The sequence below is a fragment of the Pseudochaenichthys georgianus genome, chromosome 1, assembly GCF_902827115.2.
Source record: "Pseudochaenichthys georgianus chromosome 1, fPseGeo1.2, whole genome shotgun sequence".
Classification (NCBI taxonomy): domain Eukaryota; kingdom Metazoa; phylum Chordata; class Actinopteri; order Perciformes; family Channichthyidae; genus Pseudochaenichthys; species Pseudochaenichthys georgianus.
Genome location: NC_047503.1, coordinates 14,924,054 through 14,945,546, shown reverse-complemented (window position 1 = coordinate 14,945,546; position 21,493 = coordinate 14,924,054). Strand labels below are relative to the sequence as shown.

At 42.0% G+C, this 21,493-nt stretch overlaps 2 protein-coding genes across 7 annotated transcripts; one reads left to right on the top strand and one right to left on the bottom strand.

The window, feature by feature from the left end:
- Positions 1–3: 3 nt before the first annotated feature.
- On the bottom strand, positions 4–7,009 carry c1h22orf23 (chromosome 1 C22orf23 homolog). Of its 6 annotated transcripts, none has more exons than XM_034092105.2 (8): positions 6,919–7,009; positions 4,577–4,742; positions 2,352–2,449; positions 1,905–1,967; positions 1,488–1,661; positions 1,201–1,332; positions 306–406; positions 4–172 (listed from the first exon to the last, which is right to left on the bottom strand). In XM_034092105.2, the coding sequence occupies exons 3-8, from the start codon at positions 2,440–2,442 to the stop codon at positions 59–61; spliced, it is 675 nt and encodes a 224-aa protein (XP_033947996.1). In that variant the 5' UTR covers positions 2,443–2,449; positions 4,577–4,742; positions 6,919–7,009; the 3' UTR covers positions 4–58. The 6 variants fall into 6 exon arrangements, with proteins under 6 accessions (XP_033947996.1, XP_033948016.1, XP_033948149.1 ...); XM_034092125.2 differs by having other exon boundaries at positions 2,352–2,442; XM_034092258.2 differs by having other exon boundaries at positions 4,635–4,742.
- Positions 6,921–12,401, top strand: klf1 (Kruppel like factor 1 (erythroid)). Its single transcript, XM_034092006.2, has 3 exons — positions 6,921–7,010; positions 9,153–9,972; positions 10,473–12,401. Exons 1-3 carry the CDS (start codon positions 6,951–6,953, stop codon positions 10,646–10,648), a joined length of 1,056 nt encoding a protein of 351 aa, XP_033947897.1. The 5' UTR covers positions 6,921–6,950; the 3' UTR covers positions 10,649–12,401.
- The last annotated feature ends 9,092 nt before the right edge of the window (positions 12,402–21,493 follow it).

Sequence of the window (21,493 nt, the reverse complement as noted above, 5' to 3'; positions counted from 1 at the left end):
TCCTTCATGTTTCTTGTAACTTTAGTGCGTGATACAGATAATAAGCAATGTCTAAATGTCAGTGGCAGTGAGTCTTCTCTTCTTCCGTCTCTTTTATCTCCATCTTTTCTGTGACCTGCCTCCCAAATGTCAGACTGCGAGTCTTCTCCAACACCTGCAGCTCTCGGATCCTCTGTTATGGAGTCGTGACAAAGCGACAGTATCAGTTCACGAGAGAATGAAGAATACTCTTTTTCTGTGAACCTAAAAGTCTGAATACAGACTTATACTATAAAGGATATCTTAATCATTTGAGCTCATGTTACCTGGGATATCTCTGAGTTGATGATGCTGGTGAACTGCCTCTCCTGACCCAGTGAGCCCATCTCTGCCAGGAACTGTCTCCTCTCCTGTATCTCATCCACAACTACAGAACAGACATGTTATTATTAGATGCATTCAAAAGGCGTCGGATATGTTTAGTCTACTCTAGACTAGAGTAACACAAAGCAGGACTTACATTTAGGCTGAACACTAGAAACATGTTTGAATCGGGCTGCATTGTGTTCATTCAGACGTGGCGTGTTCCTCGACAGGATTTATTTATAAACTAAGGGAAATATTCAATAGAATCACAGTACCAGTATGTGCCAGTGGCTGATAGATCAATGTAGCTTAAACATTTAGTGAGACGGGTTAGACGGCGAAATACCATGGAGAAAGTCACGTTTTTTTCTCATATTTTAGACATGCGGCTTTTTCGACATACTCCACTGTATTGTTTTCACTTATATTAATGACATACTGTACAAAGTATTTTTTCGACATACTATGTTAGTTCTTTTGCATATTTCGGCCTTACTATACTATGTTGTTTTTTCAGAATACTTCGGTGTTCCATAATATAAATTTTTTCCTGAATGTTTCGGCTAAATATACTTTGAAAAAGGACAAACGACATATTTTATTTGATTCAGAAAAATATAAATAGCATAAAAACTTGAAATGATCAAGTGTTAAACGTTAATATCAGGAAAATGACACGGTATAGTCCAACAAAAATACCAGGAAAAAGGCATACAGTAGTGTATGTATATTACGTATAAAAAATATATGACTATTTTACTTTTTCATTATATTACTTGAACAAATCAACAATATTTTTGTAAAACTAAACCAAGTGATATTATATGTTCTACAGCATACAGTCTGTAGCCTCACCTATCTGATAGCGGTCTCTCTGCTCAGCGACCTCTTGGTTCCGACAGGCAGAAACATGGTGGGAAGCTTTGGGCTCTTCTTCTCCTGTTGCCAAAATATTCTGAAGCCTCCTCTTCTCTTTCTCCAAGTCTCCTAGGGTGGACAACAAGAGTGAAGACTGAAAGATTCTCAGGATGCAGAAAACAACAGAAACAGGTCACCATCGTTTAGTGAGGAATAATATGAAATGTAAGCAAGTCAAAGTCATACAATCAGGATAAATAATAATGACGTCAGTTTCGACATACTTGAAGGACCCGGACAGAACTTCTCTCTGACGTAGCTGTTATCCGAGCGACAGGACTCAGCGCTGCGTCTCTGAGGCTTCCCTGGAACACGCTGCTGGACACATTTACTGGTTTTCAGCTGAACGGGTGAAGATGATGGTGCGGGGTCAGAGTTCAGAGGTAAAGCTGCTCCATCTGAGGGAAATGTAAAATAGATCAATGAGGGCCTTTTGTGGCAGGTCAAATGTAAGGCTTAATGTTCCAAGAAATATTAATTAGGTTATGTTATGATCTGGATGTTTATCATATGGTGGGTTCTGTAATAAGAATATCCATCATGATCATTTCATCATAAAACATTGTAAGAATATATAAAATGTACGAACTTCATGTGTTCTTATAATAAATTAGTATCTCATTCAAAGGGAGAACACTTACTTTTGAGGCATTGGTTGATCTGTTTTCTCTGGAGGTTGTTGAGTCTTGATTCCTGCATCATTACTGAGCCCAGGGAGAAACAGATTCACATGGGCATTCGACCAAGTGGGCATATTACATATAACCTATACAGTCAGACTTGGGCTGACGTAATAGAACAAGTGTGAGAATGTTATCCAATATATCATCACATCTAAAAATTGTACATAAATAAAGCAAATGTTATAAAATAAATCCTCTGGAAGAACCAGGCTGTGAAATGGATAACAAACATTCTGCACAATGCTGAATCTACTTGTATGTCGATACCATGTATTTATTTTAAAGAACAAGCCTACATAATCATAAGTGCACTGTGCACAGGCTTAAATACACTCAGACACACACGTCACCTCTTGTGTGTGTGTGCTTCACTACACTAGAATATCAATATGTGCATCATCTCACGTTTCAGCAGGTCCTGGGTCTGCTGGCTGTACTGGGTCGCTCTGGGCTTGTTCCACAGTCCTCCATCTCTGCTCTGTGAGGAGGCCTCCATCTGTAACCTCAAACACACATACATAACTTATCAGCACCCCTGGGGCTTCATTCAGCATTGTCTCTGTTCTGTTGAAAGCTGCATGTCATGTTTAGTGAATTGTTCATGTTCACAAAATCTGTTAGGAAGCAGCTAAGCTTTAAAAGGGATTTGGGCAGATTCTGGATCACAGCTGCAAGGTCAACATACAGATAAGGTGTGCTGGATACATTATTTTTTCAAAAAGAATTCCAAAATGTAGAGAAATAATCGATAAAATGCCTAACTTTGTCTGAAATAGCACAATCCAGCTAGATTGTGTTGACATTAACAAGGGTTGGTGCACTAGTAGGATACTAACTTTGACAGTTATATGCTAAGACAGAGTGATAAATAAGTTGACACTGTAAGAGTAGCATAACATACACGATAATACTTAATAATACAAAATAAGTCACTTGAAATAAGTTTTATCCTGTAGCAAGTCCTAATGTCGGTCGTCCTCCGGGTTACAGACGGCAGTGTATGTATGTTGCCATAGCAACTAACAACAACTCAGCTTCAAGCTCTTCCGCTGGAGGTGCATAATGTTCGCATAAATAGACACATAATAAAACACGCATTTTATAAATAACTTGAGTTTTTTCCCTTTTCTTTTGGAACTACATTACATACTCAACTCGCTCAGTTTATTTAACAAAAACAATTTGTGCGATTATTATTTGTAGTTGTAGTTTTAACAAATGGCCACTAGATGGAGACAGACATATGGTTGTGTTGATACTTCGATTGATAATGTGCAAAACTAATTATGAATTTGTTACAAACTAAATACAATATAAATAAATGTTTCAAAGCCAGAATTTAGAATGGACATAACATACAGCTCTGAAAAAAATTAAGAGACCACAGCCGCATTATCAGTTTCTCTGGTTTAACTATTTTTGGGCTATGTGTTTGAGTACAATTTAAGTTTTTTAAAATTATATTCTTTTAACTACAGACAACCTTTCTCTGTGTTGGAATTCAACAGACAATGGAATGGCTGTCATACATGTAGACATTGAGATTTAAGAAACTCTGGCCTCTTAATTCATTTATATTAACTTTAAACGCTTTATATGCATAGCAATAGCATAGATCTATATTATTCCCAAATAAGCCCATAAGCATTTTAGGGCATATTTGTGTTTGATATTTATATATTCCTAAATTATTTAGGGTACGACCAGCCGTGGATTAAGTATTTTGCTTAAATATAAGTACAAATACCTACCACACTGTCAAAAATAATACTCTGTTACAAGTAAAGTCCTGCATTGAAACCCCAAAGTAAAATACACATAATCACTAAAAATGTACTTTGAGTATTTAAAGAAAAACTAACTATTGTACTAATATATTATTAAATTGATTTTACTCGCGGATTAATGTAAAAGCTGTATTTAACTGTTGGTTTAGGTGGAGCTCATTTTTTTTTGTTAACACAATGCAACCTAATTATTATGTACAGTGGTGTAAAGTAAATAAGTACATTTACTTGATTTGATGTTACTTTGTACTTCTATTCCACCACAAAACCGAGATAAATAGTATACTTTTACTCCACTACATTTGTGTAGAATCTTAAGTTAAAGATATAGATTAATGATAAACAATATGATCAACACTTAAATAAGACTTTAGTTATACCTGTATTCAATTCACATGCTACTACAAATAAAATATTTAAAACTTGTTCCACCTTTACAGGCCTGATAAACACAGAATATATATACACAATACATGATTGTGAAATGGGCCAATGTATTCGCAAATATATCTGCATAATGAATACTTTTGGTATTTTAAGTATATTTAGATACAAATACTTTTGAACATTGGGTAACATTGTCAATACAGGACTTGTACTTGTAACAGAGTATTCCTCCACTCTGGTATTTCTACTTTTACTGAAGTACAAGATCTTAGTGATTCTTCCACTTCCGATGATTTAAACCATGAAACGATACAATTACTATCAAAAGACTTGTTCTCATAATCAGTTGGATTACTAGAGCAAGTTTTCGTCTTCTTCTTTTATTGACTTTCTGTTTTAAACTTGTAGTTGGGAGTATGATAGTATCACAGGTGTTTGTAAGGACAACAAACTAACAAACAACGATGTGTTCAGGCCATAGAGGGGCTGTGTGTAGAGCGTGTGCAGTCGTCACTGTGAGGAGGGACGAGAGGCTCTTTATCAGCGCTGGCTCCTCATCAGGGATCAGCAGCCGTCAGGAGTTCATTATCTGTGAGCCGACGGCGCCTGCTCGACCTCGTGTCTGCAGATAAACAGCAGCCAGAACATAATCACCTTTCACACACAGGTCTTCTCAGAAGTCACACATGCATGTCCTCACTGGGAGACAGGGAGCGACCCCCCCTTTCCTGTCTCGTTTTATTTGAGTTTTTTAAAGCTATTTCACTCCTGCTATGAATTAATGTTTTTAAATCCTGTTTATCGCCTTTTGTATACTTTATTGCGGTTTTATGTCTTTTGTAAAGTGTTAAAAATCTTAATGTTGTTGAAAATGTCAATACATATAAATGAGCCTTGATGATGTCTGAAACCTTATCTTGGGCATCTGTTAATAACATTCATCTTTAATCATTGGGTATTATAATAAACTGTTAATGTGCCATTGGTCTATGGAGTCAGTCAGTCAGATCTCCTCTGGTTCTGTTGCTAAACATGACTGTAAATCTATTATTTACTCAAAAAACAGTAACATATTTAAATTGCCAACTGAAAAATAGATTGTGATCTGTATTGCATGTTTGTTCTCCTTGGGCTCTGCCAACATCTGTTTACTCATATTTGTATCAGGTTTTAAAACAGGAAGTAGCTTTGTAATGAAAGACCATGGACAATTATGTTATATAACTACGTTTCAATGTTTGAGGAGTTGGGACTTTTCATTGCCAATTCTCTACTGTAGCTATACTGTGCATATGACAATAAAGCCTTTGAATCTTGATTTTGACTTATTATAAAAGCCTGACACACTACATGTTACATTACATTTAGCTGGCGCTTTTATCCAAAGCGACTTACAATAAGTACATTCGACCAGGAAGACACAACCTTGAAGAAAACAGAATCATAAAGTACATCAGGTTTCATAGAGCCAAGCATTTCAAGTGCTACTCAACTGGCTTTAGATAAGCCAGTCCTTTGTTAGTATATAAGTGCTGTTAGCAGTTCTTTGTTAGTAATTCATGTGAACACACACTTCCTGGTATGCACCAACACACTGTGCACTCAGTACCAAAGCATGCTTTATAAGATAGCAGCCAGACATCTGATAGCCGTGTTCACATGAAAAATAACATGGAGAGTATGACTCTGCAGTGTTAATGGATCATTTATCAGCAGTCTATAATACTGCTACCTCTTCTATTTCCTATCACTTGTTAGTCATTTGCATTATCCTGATATATTTAGCTATTTTCGATCTTTAGAAATATAAGCCACGTGCTAATTCCCTTTTTTAATAGAACACAATTAAAAGACAATTTGTTTATTGTATTTGAAATACAAAAGAGTGTTACACCTTGTCCTTGGGTTGTTTCAAGGTGTTGGTTCAAGTGAGTGAGTGGAACGTGTCGGGATCTACGTCACATATTCATTTGGTGTTGGTTCAAGTGAGTTCTGGTCCAAATCTATTTGTGTTATTTATACTTTCTCATATTGTATTTTTCAATATTGTCATTGGATGTATTTTCAGGCATCCAATGACAACCCCACTCATCGTTGAGATGTTGTGTTTATTGCTAGACGTAGGTATGGAGTCACTGTCAAAGAAAGACACAGCAATACTTCTTTGTAATAAAAAAAAGTCACAAAAGTATTTTCCATCCTTATATTAATATTCCATTTTCCTTTTTGACATTGCAGCCATAAGCAGTAGTGTTTATATTACTTTTGCATTTGATTTGATTTGCAAATCAAAGGTTGAAGCTTATTTCTCTTTAGTGAAGTAGTTGCTCATTGAAAGATACCGGGGAAATGAACCGATTCAGTTCTTAAGTTTGTCTGGATAATAAAAGATGCATTTCTGGTGCCAGCTCAGCGCTCATGAGTTCCTTGCTCTGAATCCCACAGAACGGGAAGACGTTGAATGTGGTGAGAAAATAAACATACAATCTTAAAGGAATAAAAAAAGGAATGGAGCAGAGTAAGTCACACTTACGCTCCACCTCCTAACGGTCAAAACCCACATGAAAAAGAGAGATTTGAAGTGAGACATGCAGCTGACAGAGATAGACAAGAGAGGAGGGAGAGATAGTGCGGGGGTAATGGAGAAAAGGAGGCAGCTTTAACGTCCTCATTCTGGGCCTTTTAGCGGACTGTAACTGGGCCGGGCGGCCTGCTACACTGGGCTTTGACTTTCTGTTAGCTGAGGATGGTCATGTGAAGAATAAAAAGCAACAAAAGAAAGTTCTCTGTGTTCCTACCTCTGACAATCGTCTGTATATCAAAGTGCTTGATGGCTGTCATGCAGGCTGTGCTCCCTTCCTTCAGCTCCTTCTCCAGCGACAATATGAAAGTAAGTATCGTCCGACTTCATCGCTTCAATCCTACACAGTGACAGAGAGAAAACAATTGATTTGGATATTCTCATGGTTTATGTCATAATGTGTTTCACAGATAAAGGATTCATTATTTCACTCGATATTAACTGAACGTTATCATGTTTAACTGGAGACTAAGGCTGGTTCAGTGCACTTGTTGGAAGTTGTTTAAGACAAAGGCATCTGCTAATGTAATGTGAAAAAAATGATCAAGTACAAGTTTATTTTTGCGGTACTTGTACTTCTTACTATTTCACTACAAATTATGGAGACAAATATTGCACTTGTAACAATTCAATCCAGTGATATATTATATTTTACTTTTTCCAAACAGCATTATAAGTACTTTTAGTTTTGGTGCTTTAGGTATATTTTGGTGCTAATGTACTTAAGTAGCACTTTGAATTTGACTGTGGTATTATTATACTTAAGCTAAAGATCTAAATGCTTCTTCCACCGCAGCTCATTATCTGAAAAAAGTGTGAAAAGGGAAATGTTATGTCCCGTGTCAATACATTTATTAGATTACAATTCATTGTCATTCACAGTCTATCGGACATTATGAGTTACGGGTGACAGTGCTGTCCATCGTGGCCGCAAACATTTCCCTCCCTAAAGTGGTTACACTGAAAGTAAGGGTGAACTTCATCCAGACGACTCATTGAATTTGTGAAGTTACAGTCTTTAAGTCCAAATTTCCTTCTCTATATTTCCGATGACAGTGTTTCCCTACTGAGCCACTGTGGAGGGATTCGAACACAAAAGTGATTCTAACACTGAAAATGAAAATGTAGAAGATACTTGGTGAATGAGGGATTAACACAGCCTCAAGTTAGCTACAACTGTATGAACTGTACAACCAGTATGAGCAAAAGAAGCAAATACAGCACCCAGTAACTCTTTCGATGTGCACATAGACATATGGCTGTGTCTATTACGCCGCACCACGCCGCTCCTCCGCTCCCTCCACTGGCTTCCGGTAACTGCTAGAATCCACTTCAAGACACTGGTACTTGCGTACCATGCTGCGAATGGATCTGGCCCTTCCTGCATCCAGGACATGGTTAAACCGTACACCCCAGCGCGTGCACTACGCTCTGCATCAACCAAACGACTCGCTGCACCCTCGCTGCGAGGGGGACCCAAGTTCCCATCAGCAAAAACACGTGGGTTTGCTATCCTGGCTCCAAAATGGTGGAATGAGCTCCCCATTGAAATCAGGACGGCAGAAAGCTTACACACCTTCCGGCGCAGACTGAAAACTCATCTCTTTCGACTCCACTTCGAGCGATAGAATGACTAACAAAGAACTGCTAACAGAGCACTTATATACTAATAAAGGACTGGCTTAGCCAGTTGAGCAGCACTTGAAACGATTGGCTCTTTGAAACCTGATGTACTTATATGATTCTGTTTTCCTCAAGGTTGTGTCTTCCTGGTCGAATGCACTTATTGTAAGTCGCTTTGGATAAAAGCGTCAGCTAAATGCAATGTAATGTAATGTAATATTAACTGTCATAACATAATATGTATTACAATTATATTTCAGTTACATTGAGTTCATTTACTTATTTTTTTAACTCCATTCCTGGTTATAACTTGTAATATTCATTCCTTTTTTATTATTATAATTCTAACCCTTTATATACCTTTTTTCTTTACTTATTGATTTTATATAAATAATTAATTATGAATGTACTTATTTTTTTTATTTACTAAATGCCCAAAACTGTATTTAACACAGACAGATGGGTCAATTTGGTGGAAAATAGTCACATTTTGTTGAAAGGAAAAGTAGTTCAACCTTATCATAAAATGTATGATTTTCAGTTTTTTGTGGTTTCAAACAGACATTTTTATGTGTTCGGTGTTTATATTTTGGCTAAAGAGTTTATTTATTTTTATTTAATGAGCTGAAGGTGCACTTCCAAGATACGGGCAAACAAAATGTATATTATGTCAAATGCAATTACACTGCAAAAATGTTTGAACAATTAAAAGTCAAACTTGTCCCTATGATGAAAATAGTGCCTATAAATGTAAAATCATGTGCAGGAATGTCCTTGTCACACTGGCTTCCCCGTTTCATCCTGATTCTGCTCTCCAACATGGTCTAGGTGTGGGAGTCAGAGGGCGGCTCTCTCCCTCTGGACTCTCTCAGCAGCCAACTGTCACCCAGCGGCTCTGAACAGCTACAGGTCTCACAGCAAATAACTGAGGAGCTCCTGGATGATGACAGCAGAGCATCCTGGGACATTGAGTTCCTGCTGTCTGAATGGAGCAGTCCATCTACCGACCTCGACCCCTCTCTGGATAACAAGGATCAGGGACCCCCACAGTCAGACCCTCACACAGAGTACCATGAGCAACCAGCCCAGGAGCATGTACAGGTGAACACAGGCTGCCTGATGGAGCTCCAGCCCCCTGCTGAGACCTTCCCCTCCGTCCAGCCGGAGCTGTATCACCATGGTTACAACGGCGACCAATCGGGTCGGTTTCATAGTCTACCTAACGTAGATCAGTTCGGCTTCCCTCAGGGAGGCAGTGTGGAGAGGCACAGCAGAGGAAATAAGGTCTCATCCTGGGACTTTAACCCTTACTACCCCCAGCAGCACCCCTCCATGGTGCCCATCCCCGACAGAGAGTTCATCCCACATCATGCCGTGACCCCTGACCCACGACACTACAGCTACATGCCACACTTTAACCACAACCTCTTCTGTGACTACACCCACGGCCAGGCCTCCAGTCACCTGGCTCTCCACCAGCAGACCCTGCTGATGGGCCCCCAGCTGCCCCCTTGTGGGGAGGAGGTGAAGCGCGGTCGAAGGGTTACGGAAAAAAAGAAGCCTGCCGCCCACTGCTGCGACTACCCCAACTGCAGCAAGACCTACACCAAGAGCTCACACCTCAAGGCTCACCTACGCACGCACACAGGTAAGCCCCATTGAAAAATATATTAGACTTTAAGGTCACCTATTATGCTATTTTTAGGCATATATTATAGGTCTCAGACATATACAAATATATAAAAAAACATGTCTATTAAGTGTTTTGCTGGAAAAAAAAAAAGATCACCCATTCTAGTCATGCATCATATCTATTTCAGCCCTGTTGGAGAAGTGCTGAGTCTGTGACCGTAGATTACATTTTTTTTTTTTTATTTAAAAAAAAAAAAGAGGAGGGGGGAGCTTATGCCTGCTCAGAAGTCTACCCAGATACTCAGCTAAATGCTGCCGTGATGAAACGCCATAACATGTTCTTCGTTTTTAGAGATTTGGGTATGGAGGAAAAGAGAGGGTTTTGTTTTTGAGTTCCCTTACACACCGGGGACACATATTTATGTATAAAAGACATACAAAAGTGCATTTTGCATGATAGGAGAACTTAAATATGTGACTCAGTGATTTATCTTCGTTGTATTGTTTACTCTTCAGGGGAAAAGCCGTACCAGTGTTCCTGGGAAGGCTGCAGCTGGAAATTTGCCCGCTCAGACGAGCTGACGCGTCACTACCGCAAGCACACGGGACAAAAACCCTACGAGTGCCTGCTGTGTCAGAGGGCCTTCTCCCGCTCCGACCATCTGGCTCTGCACATGAAGAGACACATCTGATGCTCACACACACGCAGAAATGAACAGGAATCATTTTTGATATTGGTTATTCGTTCAAGTTTTTTTCTATGACCCAAATCAGTACACTGATCAGCAGAATTTGGGCGTCAGCGACCTAAGAAATCAACTGAAAATGTTCGAAAGATTACCTTGAAATCTGCACTTGATCATCTGGCTGGTAAATACAGGCCCACATGTAGATAAGCAACATGAGGATTGAAACACAACTATTGGTAGGCTTGTATTACAATTAATTTATCTTACACTTTTTTATTTGATTTTTGGCTAAAGAAATGCCATATTTTACCCTATTGAATCCGTGTTTTTCTTTCATTTAGCAGTCTAGGCTCAAAATGAGATTAAGTAAACTCACAGTGATAATTAAGGCATAAATAATACAACATTTTGGAGTAGATTAAGACTTTCTCAGTAAAATGTTAGGACTCAAATGTAAAAAGAGATTAGGTTGTTCTCTCTTTGACCTAAATAAAAATAGAAATACAGATATAAAATCAGTATTCTTTGTAAGAGCCAGTTAGATGAACCTGTAGGCATGTATACAGAAAACATTAACACTAACAAAATACCGACCTACAAAAATGTATTTATATTTATTTGTGTGTACTACAGGTTATTAAACAATACACAGTTGTAGTATCTCATGGCACGCTGAACAGAGTCATGACTGCTTAATGCTTCGCTGTATTTCTACTTTTTTGATATCTTAGTCTGATTTCCATTTAGAGGTTTAGTTAATAGTAATCCTTCTTGTAATTCATACAAAACCAGACCATAAAACATATTTGAAACTATGTGATGACAGTAAATGGAGAGCTATGCATTTTTGTCACCTTCCTTTATGTTTGTCTGTTTGGGGATTATTCATTTAAGAAGAACATAATATATGCTTTTGTCTCTCGCATCAAGCAGCATTTAAAACTGTAAATAACCTGCATTTTTCGCTCAGTTGTTTATTTTCATCTAAAATTAAAAGCAACATATTTATTTACATAATCTTTTTTTATCAACAGAAAATATATTATTGTACAGTGTTTTCTATCCTCAAAAGAGTGCTTTAAAGTATTTTCATTGTTGTTTTCATTTTCAAAATTCTAATAAAGACCACTAATGCTGTAAAGCTGTCTCTACATTTGACATCATTTTTTTCCCTTCCTGTAGTTGGTTATATCAATTTCTTTCATGTATTGTAAATGGTCTGCAAAGGCTAAAATCTCAAAGTTGTTTCTCTCCCACCCCCCCTGCCTGAAACGCCTCCATTGGACTCTTTGGTTTACTACTGTAACATAATGACATCACTATGTTACCCTTGCTTCTATTGGCTATCGATCTAATACATTATAGATGATAGGCTAAGGTGGGGGACATTTCCAAGCAGTTGACCAATCACAACAGAGCCGGACAGCTAACCAATCAGAGCAGACTGGGCTCTGGTTTCAGACAGAGGGTGAAAAGAGGTGCTGCAGCACAGGCAGTTTCAGAAAAATAAAGAGCTTTTTGTACATTAAAGCATGGAGACATGTCACAGTAGAGACACTAAATACAAATATGAATCTGAAAATGTGCGTAATAGGGTCCCTTTAGGCAGCTGACTTTAACACAAGTTATATCATAAGTGTTGTAAGTGCGTTACTCTATGATACATCTGCCCTGTATAAAGCAGAATAAAAAAGGTTTTACAGAATACATAAGAGTTTAGGCATTTCATGAGTCATCCTCACAAGTAATGTCAGAACTTTACCTGTAGGTGGCAGTATGTGGCAGTTGTTTCAAATCTGGGTGAGGGTTGTGCTAGGAAAGAAAATCTTCTTATGTAACTCAGCACTCACGGAATCCTCCTGATTATGTCAGATGATGGAGTTTGTGATCACATTACAGAGGTCCTCTCTCTCTGTCTCTGTCGCATACCCTTGCACAGATAGTAGACCCTGAGGGAAGACAAACAGAGTGTACTTATACACACAGACCAACATAACTTAACTGGCTTGTGCTACAAGCACCAAAAGGGATTTTGTTTGAGTTTATTAACATCTGGCTTTATTCAAGTGAAAGATAGCCCTCAACATCTCACATTACAATGTTCCCAGTGTTATATCTCTCACAGGCTCCGCCCTCTACTGGACTCTATGGGTACTCCCCTCGATCCTATCATGCAAGCATTCATCCACTGAGACTTTCTAGATGTAGCCGGCCCCTGGGCGGGCCTACCTGAATGTGCGCGCATCTCACCGCATAAAAGGAGGCCTTGTCTCCTTACGGAGCGTCCACACTACAGCTTCAAAAATAGCTTGGAGCTGGGCGTGTCTGGAGCTTGGGGATTTTATTCAAGCAACACGGCCAACAACCAATCACATGAATCTCCCGCCCCCGACATACAAAGCAAAAAACCCCGGGGATTGTATGGGAGCAATATATATATAAACTCCCCAAACAGGCGAAAACCTACCAGTTTCACCCATTGTCTCTGCCACCTCCCTCCATGCCTGGTTCCTCCGGTTTGTATCCCGGTAGGTGAAGAGGGTCTGGTCATACAAAACCGGGTGATTTGCTACGGCGATAGTTAGTTTCTCCTCCGACTTTTTTTGAAATATAGAAATGAACGGCGGGATATCTCTCCCAGCTTAGACGCGGTTTGATTGGCTACGGCTTCAGCTGTCAAATTTTGGGAAACGGGATTTGATTGGCTGGCGCTGGCTACTCCGGCGTCTCCGGCGTCAGAAGTTGAACATTGTTCAACTTCTGTCGCCGGAGACGCCTGAGACGGACCGCTCTGCTACCCACAATTCAGTTCGGCGAAAAAGCGAGGCTACGTGACGTCACCCCATTGAAAGTGAATGGGCAGATTGGAGCTTTCGACGCTGTCGACGCTGTAGTGTAGACGGGCCGTTACTGTCATCCCTTTCTCTTCAGCAAGGCAGTGAGATACAACTGAGTGAAGAGAGACGGATGAAAATATAAGACAACGAATAAAATGGACTCACCATTGGAGCGCCCCTGTCCTTCGTGTCCGGGCTCCGTAGAGGGCGACGACCCCCACTGTCGGTGCATCGAGTGCCTGGGGTCCGACCACGCGGCGGCCAACCTGGGCCTGCTTGCAGTCTGCAGCCTGCAGCCTGCCAGCTAATTCCTCGCCCCGGCCACCATCAAAGGGCTGGCGCAGTTTGAAGGTTGCTACGTCTCGCCGGTGGAGGACCCAGAGCTCGACATGGTGGAGATGGAGGACCTCGAGGAGGGAGTGCCCTTCGTGTTCTCCATTCCAGCGGACCGGACGGGTCCGAGCGTCGGGGAGAGGGATGACGATGACGACACCTCGTCGTCTGGGATTTCCGGTGACCGCCAGGAAGGCCAACAGCAGGTCTGCGTGACAGGACTTCCCGGCGGTGATGACTATGGCGGACGGAGCGTGCAGGCTTGCCGCTCCCCCCACCGTTGCCACCGAGGCCGGTAGCCGCCTGCGTCAGGGCTTCTACGGCCTGTCTAGCACAGCCGGCCTTCGTTTCACCCCCCCTGCCAGACATCTGGCAGTGTGTGGAGGACACGTGGCGGCAGCCACTGAGAACGAAGGCTCCGATGGCTACATGGGCTGGCATCCTTAGAGTGCAGGGCCACTCGGACACGGAGTGTCCTGGTGTGCCACCACTGGATGAAAGCCTAGCGGCCCATCTGCTTCCGCAGACAGCCGGGTGGGCAGAGGGGAGGATCGAGCTATCGAGTGACCGCAAAATGCTGTATCTGGATAAGATATTCAGGCTTGGGGTGCAGATGGCGGCAGCGGCCAGTAATCTTGGTGTGTTGGGAGTGTCACTGATTACCCCTCAGGACAGGACACCCCCGCCCCCCCGCCTGAGGGCAGGTGTGATTACTCGGACCACTGCATGGGCCAGATGAATAATCCGCTGTGTGATGTCCCTGGCTACCGTGGCGTCGCGTAACGTGTGGCTGGGTCTGACCCAGGGTCGGCGTCATGGGGGGTCATTCGCGGGCCATGCCCCCCCAAATGAGTCACTGTACCCCCCCCAACGCAGGGTTGGCAAGCCTTGCCACTTTGCCGTTTTTTTCTTTTTTTAATCATATAAGTGAAAACGTTTCCACTAAAGGTTTTTTGTGTGAAATACATCAGAAATAAAGAATACAAATATAAAACACAGCCTGAGGTGTGCTCACTGCTGCTCTCTGATTGGTGTGTTGCTTGACCAATGACCCCCGACCTTTTTTTTGTTATCATTACGTGGCTGTGTGTTTAGATGAAAGCCCAGTGGCAATCTGTTCATCTGTTATACTGATTATACAGTAAAGCCATCGAAAATAATATGATATACAGTACAGTACAAGTACATGGTGTGTGTGGCACGAGCGCATTTTGTGAGTACGCGAGCGGTAACGTGGAATGTTGTTAGCATCTGGTTAGCTAGCTATGCTAACGGATATAAAGGGCTGTTTCTACACCAAGGTGGAGGAGAGTCCTCTCCTGTCAGACTGTGAGGATCTTATAACGTCAGCTCAGTGAGGTAAGGACTCTCTCAGTGTTTAGATAGTTCACTTTAGTGTAAGTTATCTCAGTGGGTCTCAAACGGTTTGGTCACCATTTATGTAAGTATTTTCGAGGAATACCTTTATATGATCATATATCATATATCTGTTATTCTGTTATTCTTTTATTTTGTATAACTATAATGATCATATAAAGGTGTGCCTTGGAAATACTTGTTTTGCATCAATCTTGATACAGGGTACTTATTATATGTTATAGTTTGGATTCCTAAAGCTTTTAGTCTACTATCCCATCATTCAAGGGTGGTTTTCACAATAAGTAATGGTTTATTTTTTGCACGGACGCTATCATTTACATTTTTTTTACTATGTTTATTTTGAATTTACTTTATAAACATCTATATTGATATCTATATTATATACTGACACTAGCCCGCCAAACCCTGGCTAACAACTGAAACCAGCTAGCCCACAGCTAGTTAGCTACTATTCCTGAAAAGTTCGGTTTTAACATCAGAACTACAAGTTACTTACACAAAATAGGCTAAACCGGAGGGTTCATTAACATTACCATTACGAAATAAAATAATATAGATTACTTTAGGGCTAACTAGAAAAGATACCAGAACTGATGGAGGGCAAATTAAAACATGACTGACCTGTTTGGAGCATCAAGCTAACTGAAGGTGGACTCAGACGTGCAACAGCGAAATACACCAGCGGATACAAAATAAGGAACCAATTTACATATGAAAAGAAATATCATTTTGGTGAAGTTCACAATAACAGAAAATATAGATTTTCAAGTAAACAAATAACCAAAATAAAGAAGTCATAGAATAGCTAATAGCTATAATTTTATTTTAATTAAAAAAAATCAAAAAATCAAAATGAATTTTTTTTTTTTGCTATTTATTGGGGGGGACATTTTGAGTGTATCTGAATATTGGGGGGGGGGGGGGGGGGGGTCCCGTATGTGAATACGGCCCTGATTATAGTTATTAAAGAGAGAATAAATGAAAAAACGGGTATGAAATACTATAGGACAGTAACACAAGAATACAGTTTAAAAGGGGAATGATTAGTAAAATATCCATAAAGAAAAAGTAAATCTGTGTACAGTTCTGTTTCATATGGATGCTGAGAGATGTAGGCTATCCATAGATCTCTTCATTTTGCTCTCAAAGTGCACCAGATTGATGCATTTAACTTCAATATTTTAAAAATAATCTTCCCGGGGTAGCATGCCCCCAGACCCTCCTAGAGGAGGTTAGGTCCACCCCCACCTAAAACATGTTCACATGGATAGGATACTAAATACATTTGCACACTTTTTATATGGTGGCCTATGTCCATATCAAATCAAATCAAGTTTTATTTATATAGCACAATTTTCAACGATTTTTGGTCGAGCCAAAGTGCTGTACATATAATAAAAAATAACCTACAGTAAAGACACTTTACAGCAAATACAACAGCACAGTTTGTGCAGAATATCAGTATGAGAAAACGACACCCTCTGTCCTTATATGTTTCTGTTTTGGTGGTCGTGCCAGCCACAACCGTGCATGTATGCACAAGTCATAGGCAGCGGCGTAGCTGTGGGTGGGCCCGGGTGGGCCTAGGCCCACCCACATGCACGTCTGGCCCACCCACAGCCAATCAGCGCTTCATAGCGCAGAGCCGGGAAGCCCAGAAGGAAGTGCCACAAACTGCAGTTCATCTAGTGGCCGACAGGGGATGGATGCAAAAAGGAGCAAGTCCCATAGACCCCCATGTTAAAATGCCCAACTTTACAGCAGAAATAAACATGTTTCTAGCCTGGATCCAATAAAACTTATTCTGGATATAGATTCCACCTTCATGACAATGGAATAGGGAGTGCATTTTTTTACCGTGAGTTTTTATAGTAAGTAAAGTAATTTTTGCCGTGAGTGAATGAAAGTATTATTTCTTCTTGAGGTCTGCAGTTTAGCGTGTACACATTTGCTGAATATGAAAACACTCAGTGTGTGCCCATTGTGCGACTGTCAAGGATAAACAACCTGTGCCCCCGATATATGTTGTATGTATTAATGCTACACAAACATTACATTGCAGTTTAAGTGTCGCCAACTCCGTTTAAGAGATCTCTCCCTGTATGTGTGCGAGGGGGCGGGGCAGTTTACACACATGCAACTGCTACATGCAGCAACACACACACACGGAGGAGATGGCGGAGAGAACGCGCTCCGAGGTGTGGTTAAACTATAGCCGTGTCGATGTGGACAATACTCGTTACCAAAAGTGGAATAAGAGTTTAGCATGTAAGGGCGGTAACACGAGCAATTTGTCTAAACATTTAGCAAAAGTGGTCCACATTCAGACGGAGGAATGCACCGGGTTCGACTGTCTTTCTAGCAGCTCTGTAGCCCCATCCACGAGTAACTTTTCCACGTCAGGTGTTATGTATGAGCAGCAACACACCGAGTTAATTACATTATACAAACATAGGTTCATGATTAGAGGAAACTGAGTTATTTATTTTGTTAAAGTTTCAGCTATTCTATTTACAATTCTGTCATCACATTATTTAATACGATTTGTTAAAACATTGTTGTTTCTTTCTTTATGTTACTGGTCTACTTGCTGTTCAGCAGTCTGATGGCTTGGGGAAAAAGCTATTGCAGAATCTGCTGTTCTGTTCTTAATACTGCGGAACCTCTTGCCGGAGAGCATGGTGAGAACAGAGCATGGTGAGGATGAGTGGGGTCTTAAAAATGTTCTGGGCTTTTGTCAGGCAGCGTTTCTGAGCGGTGTCTCTGATGGGAGGGAGAGAAACTCCGATGATCTTCTCTGCTGTCCTAACCACTCTCTGCAGAGACTTCCAGTCTTTGGCGTTGCAGTCTCTCGACCAGATGGAGATGCCGCTGGTCAGCACGCTCTCTATGGTTCCTCTGTAGAACGTGGTGAGGATCGGAGGTGGGAGCTGTGCTCTTCTCAATCTGCGCAGGAAGTGTAGGCGCTGCTGTGCCTTCTTAAATAGTGATGTAGTGTGAGTGGACCAGGTCAGACTGCTTGTGATATGCACTCCCAGGAACTTGGTGCTGTCTGTAGTCTTCACTGCTGTGCCGTTGATGTGGAGTGGTGGGTGACAGTGCTTTTTGTTCCTGAAGTCGACAATGATCTCTTTTGTTTTATCGACATTCAGGATCAGGTTGTCGGTGTTACACCAGTCTGTCAGATGTTTCACCTCCTCCCTGTAGGCCTGTTCCTTGTTGTCCCTGATGAGTCCCACCACTGTTGTATCGTCCGCGTACTTTATGATGTGGTTGGTACTGAACCTGGAGCATAAGCATAAGCACTATCGATAAAAGTAGTAGTACCGTTAAAGCCTTAACGATACCCATCCCTATGTGGATGTCAGTTTTACACACATTCTGAGGCCGCCGTGCCTATGTTTTTTGTTTTCAATGCTAATTTATGCTTATTTTCTATTAGTGCATTAAAAAATCATTAAAATCATTAATGAAGTTTCAGCTCAGACCCCACGCAATATGTCTCCCCCTGGCCCACCTACATTTCTCCAGGCCCACCCACACAATAATTCCTGGCTATGCCACTGGTCATAGGTGTGCTATACAATAGCACTACACCCTGCAATGAAAGACAATAGACTTCACAGCATGTTTTTTTAAATTGAAGTTGCGTTGGTGTACTCTGGATTTCCTTGCTCTCACTGAGACGTGGATTACTCCATCCAACACATCCACCCCAGCAGCTCTCTCTACAGCATATTCCCTCTCCCATACACCCAGACCCACTGGCAGAGGAGGTGGCACTGGTCTCCTGCTCTCTCCCAAATGGAGCTTTTCCCTCTTCAAGCTACCTAACTTCGCTCCTTCCACCTTTGAATTCCATGCCGTCACAGTGACCCATCCTATACAATTAACCATTGTTGTTCTCTACCGTCCACCAGGCGCCTTGGGGGATTTCTTGGAGGAATTAGATAATCTCCTCTCACACATCCCTGAAACTGGCCCTCCCGCTGTACTTCTCGGAGACTTCAACCTCCAGACAGGGAAGATAGACGAACTAACATCTCTGTTAACCGCCTTTGCTTTCTCACTGTCTTCATCCCCACCAACTCATAAAGCTGGCAATGTCCTTGATCTCATATTCTCAAGGAACTGCACTATTTCTAACCTCTCTGTAAACCCGCTCCACACCTCCGATCACTTCTTCATTTCATTCTCTCTACCCCTTTCCAAACATAACAAACTAATCTCTTCTCATCCTGCACCTGTCCTCCGTAACCTTCGTTCCCTCTCCCCCTCTACCTTTGCCTCATCGGTGCTCTCAGCCCTCCCTTCCTCTGACTCGTTCCAACTCCTACCTCCAAACTCTGCTGCAGAAACTCTCCTCTCTACTCTCTCATCCTCTATGGACTCTCTCTGTCCTCTCACATCTCGGCAGGCTCGTCAGTCCCCTCCTGCTCCCTGGCTAAATGACGCACTGTGTGCTAATAGAACCGTCCTTAGGACAGCAGAGCGGAAACGGTGGAAATCCAAACAACATGACGACCTCCTAACCTATCAGGCTCTCCTCTCCTCTTTCTATGCTTCGATCTCTCAGGCAAAAAGCACTTTCTTTCAAGATAAGATGCAATCTTCCTATTCCAATCCTAAAAAACTATTTTCCATCTTCTCCACCCTCCTTGGACCCCCCCAAAGCCCCTTCCCCCTCCTCCCTTCTGTCAAGCGACTTTGTTAACCACTTTGAAAAAAAGGTTGATGATATTCGCTCTTCTTTTTCTGACTCACCTTTACTCACCGCTGGGTCACCAGACCCTCCTTTCACCCGCACACTAACCTCCTTTTCCTCTCTCTCTCCAAGTGAGGTTCTTACCCTCATTACCTCTGCCCGCCCTACCACCTGTCCTCTGGACCCTATCCCTTCAAACCTCGTTCAGACTATCGCTCCTGATATTCTACCGTTTCTCATCCATTTCATCAACACTTCTCTAACTTCTGGTCACTTTCCAAACAGTCTCAAGGAGGCAAGAGTAAACCCTCTCCTAAAGAAACCCACTCTCAACCCGTCTGATGTTATAAACTACAGGCCTGTCTCTCTACTCCCGTTCCTGTCTAAAACACTTGAACGCGCTGTCTTTAAACAACTCTCCTGTTATCTCCATCAGAACAACCTTCTGGATCCGCACGAGTCTGGTTTCAAGGCAGGTCACTCCACAGAAACTGCCCTCCTTGCTGTCACTGAGGAACTGCACACGGCTAAAGCAGCCTCCCTCTCCTCTGTCATCAACCTGTTGGACCTGTCTGCTGCATTCGACATGGTGAACCATCAGATCCTCCTTCACACTCTTCAAGAACTTGGAGTTTCAGGCTCTGCACTTTCCCTCCTCACCTCATACCTCAAAGACCGCACCTACAGGGTTACTTGGAGAGGGTCCGAGTCCGACCCTTGTCAATTAACTACAGGGGTCCCTCAGGGCTCTGTTCTTGGTCCCCTCCTCTTCTCCTTGTACACAAACTCGCTCGGATCTGTCATTAGCCCGCATGGTTTTTCATACCACTGCTACGCTGACGACACCCAATTAATTCTGTCCTTACCCCGCTCAGAGACCCAGGTCGTCGCACCTCTCTGCTTGTCTAGCTGACATCTCTCAGTGGATGTCTGCTCATCACCTCAAGCTCAACTTTGACAAGACTGAACTGCTTTTCCTTCCGGGAAAAGATTGTCCCACTCTTGACCTAACAATCAACATTGGCACCTCTGTTGTTTCCCCGACTCAGACTGCAAGGAATCTGGGCGTGATCCTAGATAACAACCTGTCCTTCACTGCAAACATCGCTGCTACAACCCGCTGCTGCAGATACACGCTTTACAACATCCGGAGGATACGTCCCCAGCTGACCCAGAAAGCGACGCAGGTTCTGGTCCAGGCTCTCGTCATCTCACGCCTAGACTACTGCAACTCCCTCCTGGCTGGTCTCCCTGCATGTGCCATCCGACCTCTGCAGCTCATTCAGAATGCAGCGGCTCGTCTGGTCTTCAACCTTCCTAAATTCTCCCACACCACGCCGCTCCTCCGCTCCCTCCACTGGCTTCCGGTAACTGCTAGAATCCACTTCAAGACAATGGTACTTGCGTACCATGCTGGGAATGGATCTGGCCCTTCCTACATCCAGGACATGGTTAAACCGTACACCCCAGCATGTGCACTCCACTCTGCATCAACAAAACGGCTCGCTGCACCCTCGCTGCGAAGGGGACCCAAGTTCCCATCAGCAAAAACACGTGGGTTTGCTATCCTGGCTCCAAAATGGTGGAATTAGC

Bases quoted from the DNA above. Each gene is read 5' to 3' on its own strand.
- c1h22orf23 (XM_034092105.2), bottom strand. From the start codon at position 2,442: ATGGAGGCCTCCTCACAGAGCAGAGATGGAGGACTGTGGAACAAGCCC. The intron at 1,968-2,351 runs GTGAGATGATGC...CCCTGGGCTCAG, and splicing joins GACCCAGGACCTGCTGAAAC to TAATGATGCAGGAATCAAGA. The intron at 173-305 runs GTAACATGAGCT...ACTCCATAACAG, and splicing joins TCAACTCAGAGATATCCCAG to AGGATCCGAGAGCTGCAGGT.
- klf1 (XM_034092006.2), top strand. From the start codon at position 6,951: ATGGCTGTCATGCAGGCTGTGCTCCCTTCCTTCAGCTCCTTCTCCAGC. The intron at 7,011-9,152 runs GTAAGTATCGTC...AACATGGTCTAG, and splicing joins TCTCCAGCGACAATATGAAA to GTGTGGGAGTCAGAGGGCGG. The intron at 9,973-10,472 runs GTAAGCCCCATT...TTTACTCTTCAG, and splicing joins TCACCTACGCACGCACACAG to GGGAAAAGCCGTACCAGTGT.